The sequence below is a fragment of the Oryctolagus cuniculus genome, chromosome 14 (genome assembly GCF_964237555.1).
Source record: "Oryctolagus cuniculus chromosome 14, mOryCun1.1, whole genome shotgun sequence".
NCBI classification, from domain to species: Eukaryota; Metazoa; Chordata; class Mammalia; order Lagomorpha; family Leporidae; genus Oryctolagus; species Oryctolagus cuniculus.
The window spans coordinates 33443279-33460091 of NC_091445.1; the positions used below are offsets into that span (position 1 = coordinate 33443279).

At 37.1% G+C, this 16813-nt stretch overlaps 1 protein-coding gene across 25 annotated transcripts in view; it reads right to left on the bottom strand.

The window, feature by feature from the left end:
• Window positions 1-16813, bottom strand: part of TMEM232 (transmembrane protein 232) — a 343834-nt gene that overhangs the window by 281527 nt on the left and 45494 nt on the right. For 8 of the 25 annotated variants that reach the window (XM_051853877.2, XM_051853878.2, XM_051853879.2 and 5 more), the window contains one exon: window positions 11684-11819. The exons of 14 other annotated variants lie outside the window; for them this stretch is intronic. In XM_051853877.2, coding sequence (XP_051709837.2) covers window positions 11684-11802 — 119 coding nt within the window. In that variant the 5' untranslated portion in view covers window positions 11803-11819. Of the gene's footprint in view, window positions 1-10212; window positions 10289-11683; window positions 11820-16813 lie in introns of those variants that run through there. 3 more of the 25 variants (XM_051853890.2, XM_051853888.2, XM_051853895.2) reach the window with 3 other exon arrangements.

Consider the following 16813-nt stretch of genomic DNA (forward strand, 5'->3'; position numbering starts at 1 on the left):
GTATTCCAAAGTGTATATATACAACATTTTCTTCATCCAGTCATCAGTTGATGGATATCTGGGATGATTCAATATCTTAGCTATTGTGAATTGAGCTGCAACAAACATGGGGATACAAATAATTTCTTCATATGCTGATTTCATTTTATTTAATTTCATTTCATTAACTTTCCAGGAGTGGGATGTCTGAGTCATAGTGTAGATCTATTTTCAGATCTCTGAGAAACTGCCATACTGTCTTCCACAATGGCTGTATTAATTTATATTCCAATCAACTCTGGAGTAGCGTACCTTTTCCCCTCCATCTTAATCATCATTTATTTTTGTTTGATTTGTGGATGATAGTCATTCTAACTGGGATGAGGTCAAAGCCCTTTGTTGTTTTGATTTGCATTTCCCTGATGCCTATTGATCCTGAGCACTTTTTCATATGTCTAGTGGCCATTTGAGTTTCCCCTTTGAAACATGCCTGTTCAAGTCCTTTGCACATTTCTTAACTGGATTATTTGTTTTATTGTTGTTGAGTTTCTTGAGCTCATTAGTAGAGATTCAGGATATTAATCCTTTATCAGCTGCATAGTTTGCAAATATTTTCTCTCATTCTGTCAGTTGTCTCTTCATTTTGAAGAGTGTTTCCTTTGCAGTACAGAAGCTTCTCGGCTTGATGTAATCTCATTTGACAATTTTGGCTTTGATTGCCTGTGCTTCTGGGGTCTTTTCCAAGAAGTCATTATCTATACCAATGCATAGATAAAATAAACAGTATCCCCAATGTTCTTCTCTAGTAACTTGTTGGTATGATCATAGATTTATATCCTTGATGCATTTTGAGTTAATTTTTGTATAAATCAAACCAGAAGTATCACAATACCTGTCTTCAATATATACTACAAAGCGGAGAGGCGGAGCCAAGATGGCAGAATAGTGAGGGCACGCACCGATAGTCCGGGAAAATTTAGTTTAATAAAAGCGGAATTACGGTAGCCTCAGAAAAAGGATCAGGGAAAAAATTGCAGAGGAAACTCTTCCGGAGCTATTCGCTGTGACTCAGAGGACCTACTGGGAGAGCAGGGTCGCCCACCACGCGGAAGCCAAACCGCGGGAGACGCAGAGTCTGAGAGCCAGTGCGGGAAGGGGAGTCGATGTGACACAGACACCAGCGGGGAGAGGAGAGACGCCCAGGGCTCCGAGTCCACACATTGGCGCTGGAAGCAGAGGTGAGCTCAGTAACCGGAGACATTGGCGGGGAAACGGCGGACAGAATTTTAGAGGGAAGCGGGCACTGAAGCGGGAAAGTTCAACAGACTGACTACAGGAGAGAAGGAAAAATTAATAAATAAATAAATAAATAAATAAATAAATAAAAAGGTGGGGGCATACTGGTACAGACAAGTTCCACTCTCTGCCACCCTTGCAAAGGCGAGAAAGAGACAAAGAGCTGGGATATACATAATAAAAGGGGAGAGTTAAGGCTACAATTCAGTAGCCTAGGCAACCCAGTGGGAGTCCGCAGGAGAAACCGAGCCTGCACAGACTCTTTGGGTAGAAGCCAGAGATCGATCGGAAGCTAAATACCATCAATTCTGCTCAGCCTTCAATATTACTTACCTCCTGAATAAAAAATAAAATAAAATAAAATAAATGAATAAATAAATAAATCAAGAGAGATTTACCATGCATAACCTGAGGGTGTCACCTTTGCACACCTGTAACCCTGAAGAACCAAGCAGAGCTCTCAGGCCTCACCCATCTCAAGCATCCAAAGCTCCTCCAACAGCAGGCAGTCCACTTAAAACAGATATAGTATAAAAAAAAAAACTCACAGTGAGGGAAACAGAATTAACCATGCCAAGCAATAAACATAGAAATCGAGGGAACAAGATCAATGATGACACTATGACACCTCCAAATAAACAAAACACCCCAAGCCAAGATTATGAAGATGATGAGATAGAAGAAATGCAAGATACAGATTTCAAAAAATTTATGATAAGAACATTTAGAAGTTTTCAAAAGCAAATCCTTGAACTACAGAAATCCTTATTGAACAGGATTGAAAATCTCTCTCTTGAAAATGAAATTTTAAGGAAGAATCCAACTGAAATGCAGAAACTAGTAGAACAGGAAAGTGTGATAGTGAAGAGAAATCAAAATGAAATGAAGAGCTCAATAGATCAAATGACAAACACATTAGAGAGCCTTAAAAACAGAATGGGGGAAGCAGAAGAGAGAATATCGGACTTAGAAGACAGAGCACAGGAAAGGATACAGTCAGACCAAAGAAAAGAAGAGGAAATTAGAAATCTAAAAAATATTGTGGGGAATCTACAGGATACTATTAAAAAAACCAACATTCGAGTTCTAGGAGTTCCTGAAGGCATGGAGAGAGAGAAAGGATTTGAAGGCCTTTTTAGTGAGATACTAGCAAAGAACTTTCCAGGTTTGGAGAAGGACAGAGACATCCTAGTACAGGAAGCTCATAGAACCCCCAGTAAACATGACCAAAAGAGATCCTCACCACGACACGTTGTAATTAAACTTACCACAGTGAAACATAAAGAAAAGATCCTAAAATGTGCAAGAGAGAAACGTCAGATGACTCTCAGAGGATCTCCAATTAGACTCACAGCAGACTTCCCATCAGAAACACTACAGGCTAGGAGGGAATGGTGAGACATAGAACAGGTGCTAAGAGAGAAAAATTGCCAGCCTAGAATATTTAGATCCTGCTAAGCTCTCATTTGCGAATTTCATAGCAAACAGAAATTGAAAGACTTTGTGGCCACTCCTCCGGCCCTGCAAAAGATACTTAAAGATGTGCTACACTCAGAAACACAGAAACACCGCCATCAATATGAAAGAAGGGAAAGGAAGAACACCTACCAGTAAAAGAGCATGGGAAGCTCAAAGCATATACTAGAAAATATCTCCGGGAAAATGTCAGGGCAAAGTCACTATGTATCAATAGTCACATTAAACGTGAATGGCCTTAACTGTCCAGTTAAAATACACAGACTGGCTGACTGGCTTAAGGAACAACACCCAACTATTTGTTGCCTACAAGAAACACATCTCTCTGACAAAGATGCATGCAGACTGAAAGTGAAAGGTTGGAAAAAGATATTCAATGCCAACAGAAACCAAAAAAAAGCAGGTGTAGCCATATTAATATCAGACAAAATAAACTTTAATACAAAAACTGTTAAGAGAGACAAAGAAGGGCACTATATAATGATTAAGGGTTCAATTCAACAGGAAGATGTAACTAATATATATGTATATGCACCTAATTACAGGGCACTGGTCTATTTAAAAGATATGTTAAGGGACTTAAAGGGAGACTTAGATTCCAATACAATAGTACTGGGGGAACTTCAATACTCCACTCCCAGAAATAGATAGATCATCCAGACAGAAGATCAACAAGGAAACAGCAGATTTAATCGACACTATTGCCCAAATGGATCTAACAGATATCTACAGAACTTTCAATCCTACATCTAAAGACTTCACATTCTTCTCAGCAGTGCATGGAACCTTCTCTAGGATTGAACACATACTAGGCCATAAAGCAAGTCTCAGCAAATTTAAAAGAATTACAATCATACCATGCAGCTTCTCAGACCACAGTGGAATGAAGCTGGAAATTAGCAACGCAGGAAACCCCAGAAAGTATGCAAACACATGGAGACTGAACAACATGCTCCTGAATGAACACTGGGTCATTCAAGAAATCAAAAGAGAAATCAGAAACTTTCTGGAAGTAAATGAGGATAACAACACAACATATCAAAACTTATGGGATACGGCAAAAGCAGTATTGAGAGGCAAGTTTATAGCAATAGGGGCCTATACCAAGAAATTTGAAAGGCACCAAATAAATGACCTTTCAGCGCATCTCAAGGACATAGAAATATTGCAGCAAACCAGACCCAAATCTAGTAGGAGAAGAGAAATAATTAAAATCAGAGAAGAAATTAACAGGATTGAATAAAAAAAAATTACAAAAAATCAGGCAAGCGAAGAGCTGTTTTTTTGAAAAAATAAACAAAATTGACACCCCATTGGCCCAACTAACTAAAAAAAGAAGAGAAAAGACACAAATCAATACAATCAGAGATGAAAAAGGAAATGTAACAACAGACACCACAGAAATAAAAAGAATCATCAGAAATTACTACAAGGACCTGTATGCCAGCAAACAGGGAAACCTATCAGAAATGGATAGATTCCTGGACACATGCAACCTACCTAAATTGAACCAGGAAGACATCAAAAACCTAAACAGACCCATAACTGAGACAGAAATTGAAACAGTAATAAAGGCCCTCCCAACAAAGAAAAGCACAGGACCAGATGGATTCACTGCTGAATTCTACCAGACATTTAAAGAAGAATTGATTCCATTCATTCTCAAACTATTCAGAACAATCGAAAAAGATGGAATCCTCCAAAATTCTTTCTATGAAGCCAGCATCACCTTAATCCCTAAGCCAGAGAAAGATGCAGCACTGAAAGAAAATTATAGACCAATATCCCTGATGAACAGACGCAAAAAAACTCAATAAAATTCTCACCAATAGAATACAACAACACATCAGGAAAATCATTCACCCAGACCAAGTGGGATTTATCCCTGGTATGCAGAGATGGATCAACATTCGCAAATCAATCAATGTGATTCACCATATCAACAGACTGCAGAAGAAAAACCATATGATTATCTCAATAGATGCAGAGAAAGCATTCGATAAAATTCAACACCCTTTCATGATGAAAACTCTAAGCAAATTGGGTATAGAAGGAACATTCCTCAATATAATCAAAGCAATTTATGAAAAGCCCACAGCCAGCATCCTATTGAATGGGGAAAAGTTGGAAGCATTTCCACTGAGATCTGGCACCAGACAGGGATGTCCACTCTCACCACTGCTATTTAACATAGTTCTGGAAGTTTTAGCCAGAGCCATCAGACAAGAAAAAGAAATCAAAGGAATACAAATTGAGAAGGAAGAAGTCAAACTATCCCTCTTTGCAGATGATATGATTCTTTACTTAGGGGATCCAAAGAACACTACTAAGAGACTATTGGAACTCATAGAGGAGTTTGGCAAAGTGGCAGGATATAAAATCAATGCACAAAAATCAACAGCCTTTGTATACACAAGCAATGCCATGGCTGAGAAAGAACTGCTAAGATCAATCCCATTCACAATAGCTACAAAAACAATCAAATACCTTGGAATAAACTTAACCAAGGACATTAAAGATCTCTACAATGAGAATTACAAAATCTTAAAGAAAGAAATAGAAGATGATACCAAAAAATGGAAAAATCTTCCATGCTCATGGATTGGAAGAATCAACATCATCAAAATGTCCATTCTCCCAAAAGCAATTTATAGATTCAATGCAATCCCAATCAAGATACCAAAGACATTCTTCGCAGATCTAGAAAAAATGATGCTGAAATTCATATGGAGGCATAAGAGACCTCGAATAGCTAAAGCAATCTTGTACAACAACAACAAAAAAAAGCCGGAGGCATCACAATACCAGATTTCAGGACATACTACAGGGCAGTTGTAATCAAAACAGCATGGTACTGGTACAGAAACAGATGGATAGACCAATGGAACAGAATTGAAACACCAGAAATCAACCCAAACATCTACAGCCAACTTAGATTTGATCAAGGATCTAAAACCAATTCCTGGAGAAAGGACAGTCTATTCAATAAATGGTGCTGGGAAAACTGGATTTCCACGTGCAGAATCATGAAGCAAGACCCCTACCTTACACCTTACACAAAAATCCACTCAACATGGATTAAAGATCTAAATCTACGACCTGACACCATCAAGTTATTAGAGAACATTGGAGAAACCCTTCAAGATATTGGCACAGGCAAAGAATTTCTGGAAAAGACCCGGGAGGCACAGGCAGTCAAAGCCAAAATCAACTATTGGGATTGCATCAAATTGAGAAGTTTCTGTACTGCAAAAGAAACAGTCAGGAGAGTGAAGAGACAACCAACAGAATGGGAAAAAATATTTGCAAACTATGCAACAGATAAAGGGTTAATAACCAGAATCTACAAAGAGATCAAGAAACTCCACAAAAACAAAACCAACAACCCACTTAAGAGATGGCCCAAGGACCTCAATAGACATTTTTCAAAAGAGGAAATCCAAATGGCCAACAGGCACATGAAAAAATGTTCAAGGTCACTAGCAATCAGGGAAATGCAAATCAAAACCACAATGAGGTTTCACCTCACCCCGGTTAGAATGGCTCATATGCAGAAATCTACCAACAACAGATGCTGGCGAGGATGTGGGGAAAAAGGGACACTAACCCACTGTTGGTGGGAATGCAAACTGGTCAAGCCACTGTGGAAGTCAGTCTGGAGATTCCTCAGAAACCTGAAGATAACCCTACCATTCGACCCAGCCATCCCACTCCTTGGGATTTACCCAAAGGAATTTAAATTGGCAAACAAAAAAGCGGTCTGCACCCTAATGTTTATTGCAGCACAATTCACAATAGCCAAGACCTGGAACCAACCTAAATGCCCATCAACGGTAGACTGGATAAAGAAATTATGGGATATGTACTCTTTAGAATACTATACCGCAGTAAGAAACAACGAAATCCAGTCATTTGCAACAAAATGGAGGAATCTGGAACACATCATGCTGAGTGAAATAAGCCAGTCCCAAAGAGACAAATACCATATGTTCTCCCTGATTGGTGACAACTGACTGAACACCAAAAAGGAAACCTGTTGAAGTGAAATGGACACTATGAGAAACGGTGACTTGATCAGCATAGCCCTGACTGTTAATGAACAACTTAGTACATTATCCCTCTTAGTAGTTTTTTTATCTGTTTTACTAATTATGACTGGTTTAATTCTGTGATTAATACACAGTTATTCTTAAGTGTTGAAATGTAACTGAATGTGATCCCTGTTAAACATAAGAGTGGGAATAAGAGAGGGAAGAGATGTACAATTTGGGACATGCTCAGGCTGACTTGCCCCAAATGGTAGAGTTAGAAACATACCAGGGGACTCCAATTCAATCCCATCAAGGTGGCATGTACCAATGCCATCTCACTAGTCCAAGTGATCAATTTCAGTTCACAATTGATCATAATGAAAGGACTAAGAGTCAAAGGGAGCACATAAACAAGTCTAGTACCTGCTAATACTAACCGATAGAATAAATAAAGGGGAGAGTGATCCAACATGGGAAGCGAGATACTCAGCAGACTCATAGAATGGCAGATATCCTAAAAAGCACTCTGGCCTCAGTATCAGCCATAAAGGCATTCGGATCTGGCTGAAAAGCTCATGAGAGTATTTCAGGCATGGAAAGCCAAGACACTCTGGCAAAAAAAAAAAAAACTAAATGAAAGATCTCTGTGAGTGAGATCCCAGTGGAAAGAACAGGTCTTCAAAGAAGGAGGTACCTTTCTCTGAAGAGAGGAGAGAACCTCCACTTTGACTATGACCTTGTCTAAACAAGATAAGAGTCGGAGAACTCAAGGGGCTTCCATAGCCTTGGAAACTCATGACTGGAGCATGGGGAGATTACTGAGGCCATAAACAAGAGTGTCAATTTGTAAAGTCAACAACAGGAATCACTGTGCACTTACTCCTCATGTAGGATCTCTGTCCTTAATGTGCTGTACATTGAGATTTAATGCTATAACGAGTACTCAAACAGTATATTTCACTCTGTGTTTCTATGGGGGTGCAAACTGTTGAAAGCTTTACTTAATGTATACTAAACTTATCTTCTGTAAAAAAAAAAAGAAAGAAAGAAAGAAATTATCAATTCCCAACTTGACTCTCACTGGGATTAAACATGACAATAGGTCTGATCTGATTTCATCATCATTTGAAAAATCATCTATTATTTTTCACCTTATGTTTCTGTGTGGGAGCAAACTGTTGAAATCTTTACTTAATGTATGCTAAACTGATCTTCTGTATATAAAGAGAATTGAAAATCAATTTTGATGTGAATGGAAGGGGAGAGGGAGTGAGAGAGGGGAGGGTTGCGGGTGGGAGGGACGTTATGGGGTGAAGCCATTGTAATCCATAAGCCGTACTTTGGAAATTTATATTCGTTAAATAAAAGTTAAAAAAAAATATACTACAAAGCAATAGTAATTAAAATAGCATGGTACTATCAAAAAGCTGATGTATAGATCAGTGGAACAGAATAATGAGCGCAGAAATTAATCCACATATATACAGCCAACTGATTCTTGATGAAAGTGCCCTTCCATACATTGGTTTAAAGATAATCTCATCAATAAATGGTGCTGTCAAATTGGGTGTGTGTGTGTGTGTGTGTGTGTGTGTATATATATATATATGAATGAAATTAAATCCCTACTTCTCATCATGTGCAAGAATCAACTGATGAAATTCAACAGACAGTTCTCAAAAGAAGAAATACAGATGGCTAACAAGAACATGAAAACATGCTAACATCAAGCCATCAGGGAAATGCAATCAAAACCACAGTGAGATATCAACTCACCTGTTCACAACTGACAATATTTGGAATCAACCAAGGTGTTCATCATCAGATGAATGGATAAAGAACACATGGTGTATAAATATACAATGGAATATTATTTAGCTATAAAAAATGAAATTCTACAATTTGCATCAAATGACTGCAACTAGTTTAGCAAAATAAACTACACACAGAAAGACAAATACCACATGTTCTCTCCTCTGTGTGGAAGCTAACATTAAGAAAAAAAATTTTAAAAAGAATTTGTATCAGTATTGCTATGAAATGCATTTTTGTCAGACTTTTGTCAATCCAACAGTTAAGAATGTTACACTAGCATAGCTTTAATGATCTGTGATTATTTTAAGTTTATTGTATATGAATGTAATGTTCATCTTTCATTTGATTTTATTTATAGTCCTTCCCTATATTACTGCAAAACTAAGGTCTTTTTATTGTTCTCTTTATTTAGTGAAGCATTAAACCCTTGCTATAGTTTTAATTTAAAATAAATTATCTCAAAAGCTAAAAAGATAGAAAGAAGAGAAGGGAGGGGAAAGTTGGGAAACAGGAATGGAATATCATTTATTCTAAGAATTGTGTCTGTGAACTACATTGAGTCTTTTCTCTTTGCATTAATATTACATTTACATGAAAAAAGACAAAGCATTGAAGCAAAAATAAAAACAAAGAGATAAAATATCAATAATATCTAGTAGGGATTAAATAGCAGAATTGGCAAAAAATCATAATTATGAAATATATGGATTACCCCTTTTAAATTAGGATTGAGACAGATATATTTAGAATTAGCAAGAGAATTTAGCAATTCTGTATGTAACTTCAATGCATAAAAATAAATTAGATTTTTCTCTTCAGGTAACAACTATAAAATGTAATTTCTACAAACTTATATATGAATGCAATTTATAATAGCATCAAAAATACTAAACACATACAAAAAAATCTAACAAACGACAAATTATGTTCCTACAAAAAATACTAAAATTTCATCAAGAAAATTTTATACATAAATAAATAGATATACCATGTTCACACATTGGAATCCTGATTAAGATAAAAATGTCAGTTCTCCCCAAATATGCTTTCAGAAAATTCAATAGGAATATCCCAGCAAGTTTTTTGGGGGGAAAAAAAATGACAGCTGATCCCAATATAAAGAAAAAGTTTTGAAATTCTATCATATTGACTAGCAATGTTATTACTAAACCATAGTTTTAAAGGCAGTGTAGTATTGATGTGAAACAGATAAACACATTAGTGTCACAGAATAGAGAACAGAAAAACATATCCCAGTTATTTATATACTGGACTCTTGGATTATGCCATAACTGAAAAAAAAAATGGTAGGGAAAGAATGTTCTTGTCCATACATAGTGTTGATGAGGTGGGTATGCACATAAAAAGATGAAATAGTACCTGCACTTAATGCTATTCACAAAAATTGCCAGATGGAATACAGACATAAAAAGAAAGTTATAAGGTTTTTAGAAAAGAATATACAAGACTATCTACTTGATTTTATAGTAAGAAAAAATTTCTTAATCAAGAGAGGAAAAAGATTAATCATAAAAGATTGAGATAATTGAATAATAAAAATTAACAAGTTCTATTCACTAAATGATACAGTTCATGATCCTTATATTCTACTCACAGGTATATATCTTAGATGTATGCCAAGATGCCTATGCAAGAATGTTCAGAGAAATATTGTTCATCATAACCACAAACTGGAAATAATTAAATGTCCAGCAATAAAAGAAGGAAAAGATAATTTATAGTATATTAATTAAATGAACAAATTAGCAATAAAATGATACAGCTCCACTCAACTTGAATGGATCTTAAAAACATAATGACTATATCAATTTTTAAGACTTCTATATAATTAAAGTCATCTAAAACATAAAGCTAACAAACAAGCCAGTCAATGGGAGAATTTGTAATAAATATTTAAGGATATCAATGTATCTGTAAGACGCATGCCAAAAAATTAGAAAAACATATGACTATATTATAACATCAACAAACATTAGCAGATGGTTGGTCTCATCAGTCATTAGAGATTTTTTTTAAATTACTTAGCAGATATTATGGTTTCAACATGATTTGTCTCCCCAAACTCATTAAAAAATTTCAAAAATGCTTACATCCAAATAAACTTATTTAATTCCATTTTCCATGAATGTTTTAAGTACCCTTGTAAAATGATTTAACACAGGGAAAATCTGCTATTTATAATACCCATATTTTACAATTATTTTGTCACTGTATACATTTCTGTCCTTTTTTTTCTTCTTATAAACATTATTACAGTATTCTATTTAAATATACTTAATGTATGTGGATATTCTATTATTAAGAATTTTGGAAATTTACAATTTTTGAATGTAGCTAGTATTGTTAAGAAAATTCTTAAACAAGTTTTTTTGTCCCTCTATTAACCAAAATACAATTTTAAAAAAACACACTAGTCAAAGCTTAATTAGGTTATTAGTTCAATGCTTTTTATTTCTAGTGTCCCTGACCATTTAGATGCACTTCAGAATAACATTAATGTATTAAACATTTCCATGAATTACAGGAAATCTGCTCACTTTTTGAGGGTTTATTGTGGACTTTATTCTCCTCTCTGTAGGAGTCTGGGAGGATAACAACTTTTGTCCTTTTGATTACTATGGTGTTAGGACAAGGACACAACAGAAAAAAATACACTCTCTGTAAAATCTTTGAGAAGGTTCATTTAAGATCATCTTGCACTATTTTAGTAACTTTATTCCAGGGAAATAATTTGAAACAGAGAAAAGCATTCTCTAACGGCTGAATTTGAAATAGCGTAGGACTTAGAAATAACTAAAACTCTTTAGAAAACAGGGGCTATTAAATACTTTCTCTTATGCATTTTATGTGCTATTATGACAAAATAGCAAAATATAACTATAGGAAAATTTCAAAAAGAAGTGCAGAATTCAAATTTTTAGGATATTTATGATCATTTACTATCAATAAGCTATTATAAACTTTTAAACCTTAATGTGTTTACTCTTGGTTAGACAGTTACTAGTTGTTATTTTTACAATATACTGTACTTTCTAATTCTCTACTATGTGTGTGGATCAACTTACCTTGATTCATGACTCTTTTTGTTACTTAAATTTTGAAAATTAAAGTCCAAGAGTTTTTCATGGTAAGAGGAAGATATTACTTCAAATTTATTAATCACGGGTGTTTTGTTAACAGGCATATTCACAGATCATAACCCTAAAGAGAAGAGTTCATTTTAGAATACGGAAGCACCCACAGTAACAAACAACACTTACAGGTGTCATGCAAACTCATGATTTGTGGAAAAAAATAGCAAGCAAGAAATTTGGCTTGGGGCCATCCTTGTGGCACAGCTGATTAAGCCTCTGCTTGTGATGCTGACATCTCACATCCAAGTGTGAGTTCTGGTTCAAGTCTTGGCTGCTCTACTTTCAATCTAGCTTCCTGCTAATGTGCCTAGAAAAATAGCTCAAGCACTTGAGCTCCTGTGTTCCATGTGGGACATTCAGATTCCAGGCTCCTGACTTTGGCCTGTACCAGCTCCAGCCATGTTGGCCATTTGAGGAGTAAACCAGTAGATGAAACATCTCTCTCTCTCTGCTCTTTTCTCTCCCTTTCTCTCCCCTCCACCCCACCCCTATCACTCTGCCTGTCAAATAAATAAATAAATCTTTTTTTAATAAAGAAAAGTCAGGCTTAAGAACAATTAGTAAAAAGCAATTTCAACTGAAATTTAACAGTTGGGATTCCAATCCAACTTTATTTCTAAAATCTATATTCTTTGATTTCATTACTATTGGAAATGTATTTGTTCATCAAGTCTTTTTTTAATTATTTACTTTCATTTTATTTGAAAGACAGGGATAATGAGATCTCCCACCTGCTGGTACACTCACCTAAAATCTGCAGAGCTGGGTAAGGCTGAAGCCAGGAGGCAAGAAGTCAACCTGAATCTCCCCTGTGAGTGTCAGGAACCTGAGTGTTTGACACTGCCTGCGGCCTCACAGAGTGTGCACTAGCAGGAAGCTGGGATTGGAAGCAGAGCCAGGACTCAAACCCAGGCACCCGATATGAAACACAGGTGCCCCAAATGGTGTCTTTTTTTTTTTTTTTTTTTTTTTACAGGCAGAGTAGACAGTGAGAGAGAAAGACAGAGAGAAAGGTCTTGCTTTGCCGTTGGTTCACCCTCCAATGGCCACTGTGGCTGGCGCGCTGTGTCCCATGCGGGTGCAGGGCCCAAGTACTTGGGCCATCCTCCACTGCACTCCCGGGCCACAGCAGAGAGCTGGCCTGGAAGAGGGGCAACCGAGACAGAATCTGGCGCCCCAACTGGGACTAGAACCCGGTGTGCCGGCGCCGCAGGTGGAGGATTAGCCTATTGAGCTGTGGCGCCGGCCCCAAATGGTGTCTTAATCACTGCACCAAACAACCTAGCTTTTATTGTGCTTAAGTTTTATCAGCAAAATCATTGGAAAAACAGTGTGCCAGAGAAGATAGGAGGAAAAGCTATTGAACCAGACTGATTTACTGAACACCACCTGTCAGTTTCCTTATCTGTGGAGAAGTGTTCCTCCAGATAGAGTTTTTGTGAGAAAGTACAGAGAATAGAACCTGGTGTATAGGAACTCTCATATAAGTGCTTTTATATAGAAGTCTCATATACATGCTTGTGATCATCATTAGATTACTGTTTTTAGATTTCCTGTTTCTTACACTATTTGTAAATCTCTTTTGATATTCCATGTCTTCTTGCCATTTAGATTTGCCTTCTCTGCTTTCCCTCATTTGTTTCTCTTTTGAACTATATCTGAGCATATTTTACATGTTAATGACCAAAACCGGTACATGCTCTTCATGTCTGGTAGAATATTTAATCAGCAAAATGAAATGAGCAGTCATATTCATACTGAATTATTTTGCATTTCATTTTTAAGAAAGCTAAATTTAAAAGCTGAGCATTATATCAGCTAGGGTTTGGATAAAGAAAATAGGACACCCAAATGGTGTAGTCAAAGGGATTCTTTCCAAAGACATGGGTGGAGCGACAAAACAAGGCAGTACAGTTCTTAGGTGTTAAAGAAAGTGGGGAATTGCTGTATGGCGCTGTGGCTCAATAGGCTAATCCTCCGCCTGTGGCACCAGCACCCCGGGTTCTAGTCCCGGTTGGGGTGCCGGATTCTGTCCCGGTCGCTCCTCTTCCAGTCCAGCTCTCTGCTGTGGCCCGGGAAGGCAGTTGAGGATGGCCCAAGTGCTTGGGTCCTGCACCCGCATGGGAGACCAAGAGAAGCACCTGGCTCCAGGCTTCGGATCAGCGCAGTGCACCGGTCGCAGTGCACCAGCTGCAGCAGCCACTGGTGGGTGAACCAACAGAAAAAGGAAGACCTTTCTCTCTCTCTCTCCCTGTCCACTCTGCCTGTCCAAAAAAAAAAAAAAAAAAGTGGAGAATTGTTAGCCCTCCTAGGACTGAAAGCACGGACAGATCCAGAAAGAGCAGTTGTAGGGGAATGGTAAGCAGTAAAAGGCTTTGGCTTTTTATCAAGAGGTGAACCAAGAGGTGCAACCAATCTGGAACTGCCTGTAAGAGGAAGCTGGAAGAATAGGAGCTCTGACCACACTCCACTACCATCACCTGCCTGTGCTTCCAGCATTAAACCCACTGGACACCAGACAACACAGCACACAGTGGAGAAGGATGGACAGCATATCTGAGGGGCAATGAAAAACACCCAGTACCAAATGGGTCATAAACATGGAACATCATTGTCTGTTGCTCCTGGTGTATAACAAGGTCTATTTCTCATAGTCCATATTCACTGGAATGTAAAGCGGACAGATTTTTAAGTCAGCACTTGTGTTGAACTGTCTGTAAGAATGCCATTTAGTCTAATTTTAATGTAAAATAAAAGGTATTACTAAACAGGATTTATATGTTCAGAGGTATAGTTTCAGCAAACAACATCATGTTGAACATTTCCACCTTAAAGGGCACTCAAGAAAATAATTAAAAATGCATAGTCTCAATGAATTCATGATAAAGATACACATAATCATGGACAGCCTGAGAACAATGATGTAAAAGTTAGAATATGCCAAGGATTTCATGTGATAAATCTAGTCACAAGTGTTGCAATTTTAACAAGTCTTTGCTGTGAGTCATGTAAAATTAAAAAGATAAAATGTTTAAGTAAACTAGGTAAAGATGACTTCAAAAGAAATCACAAAGAAATTCGTATTTCAAGGTCATTATTCATAAAATGTTGCACATTTCAGAAGAGTATTTCAAAGCTTTTTACTGATTAACACCCTCCTACTTTCTCTGGGTCTCCCATCTCCTTCAGTTTTAGCCCTTCTTGCCAGCCCGAGAGCTGCACCATCTTGTGTTGTAATTCTGTCCATGTCTTTATTCTCTATACTCATAAAAAGAAAAATTGGAGGAGCCGGGGTGGTGTCACATCAGGTTAATCTGACATTTGCAGTGCTGGTGTCCTTTGTTGGAGCACAGGTTCAAGTCCTGGCTGCTCCACTTCCCATCCAACACCTTGCTAATGCACCTGGGAAAGCTACAGAAGAAGGTCCCCCTGTCACCCAAATGGGGGATGTAGATGGAATTCCAGGCTCCTGGCTTCAGCCTGATCCTGCTTTAGCTATTGAGGCCATACAGGGAGTGAATGAGAGGATAGAAGATCTCTTCCTCTGTCTCTCCTGCTCTGTCACTCTGCATTTCAAATAAATAAATCTTCTTTTAAAAATTGAATTACACAGATCAGATAAATTAATATGAAGCAGCTAATGAGAAGTGGATGGAAATCAAAAAGTGCAGGCCACTTGGGGAGAAAAAAAATGATTGAATGGAAATCAAAGGTGAACTTGTTTTTGTGTTAGGAATATTGACCTAAAGCTTTTAGCTGTTCTCTGAGCTACTTCACAGGGTTGACTATGATGTCATATTTTTAAGCCTTCTAGCAATTAGAGATTAATTACTCTAGAAGTTATCTCTTGATTACTGAATATGTTAATCAAAGATTCTTCACATGTGCTGGTGATACTGGTAAGTAATTGCCCCTTCTGCCTAACATGCAATTTCTACACATTCACTTCAACATTTTTTCTCTCTAGGTGGCCTGTATTTTTCCTTTCCATTTATTTACCATTAACTGTCTTAAACTAATTTATCTAAAAATATGTCTAATGAAAATTTTATTTTCTAAACTGTATTTATGAAATATGCCATGTTTTATAAGTGGCTTGCTTCTTCTTACAGCTTTATGCATTCCTGTTTTTTTTTCTTGTAAAGATTTTGTTTATTTATTTCAGAGGTAGAGTCAGATAGAGGCAGAGACAGAGATAGAGGTCTTCCATCCGCTGGTTCACTCCCAGAATGACCACAACGGCTAGAGCTGGGCCTATCCAAAGCCAGGAGCTTCCTCTAATTTCCCACACAGTTGCAAGAGCCCAAGCACTTGGACCACATTCTACTGCTTTCCCAAACCATAAGCAGAGAGCAGGATTGGAAGAGGAGCAGCTGGAGCAAACCGGTGCCCATATGTATGCTGGCGCTGAAGGCAGAGACTTAGCCAAGTGCTCCACAGGGCCTGACCCTTGTGTTTTCTTTTGAAGACATCTTCATCTGGTTTACTTGGACATCCTGTTGAAGATGAGTCCCAATACTGAATGAGAATAAAACGTCAAATGGCTGCATGGCTTATAAATGCTTATTCTCAGTTCCTGGATTATTTTGGTAGTCCTGATAACAGTGTTTAATAAACTGTAGTTGATAAACTACTATTTGAGTAGTGTGATATATAACGGAGACAATACATGCCCTACAATATACGATGCTATTAATTAGGATTGCTTTTCACTAAGATTAATAGAAATAGTTAATCATATAATCTCAAATTTCCAAAACTAAAAAATTAATGTCTTCAGAAATATTTTCCTTAGAAATGTTAGAATTAAATTCTCAGAGGCAAATAAAAACAAATAAGGCTTAAATTGATTATGCCTCCCCCTCAAAAAAAAAAGTCATAACTATAGAAAATGAAAATATTATCAACTTTTCCAATGGTTTTAGTTGTTTTGTAAAACACCTCAACATCAAACTCTCAATAAAACCCCAAACATAAAATTACTAGAAAAGGAATTTTTATAAACCTTTATTATTATAGGTACAATAGTACTTCACTGCATTATGTGATATTTTACAATGT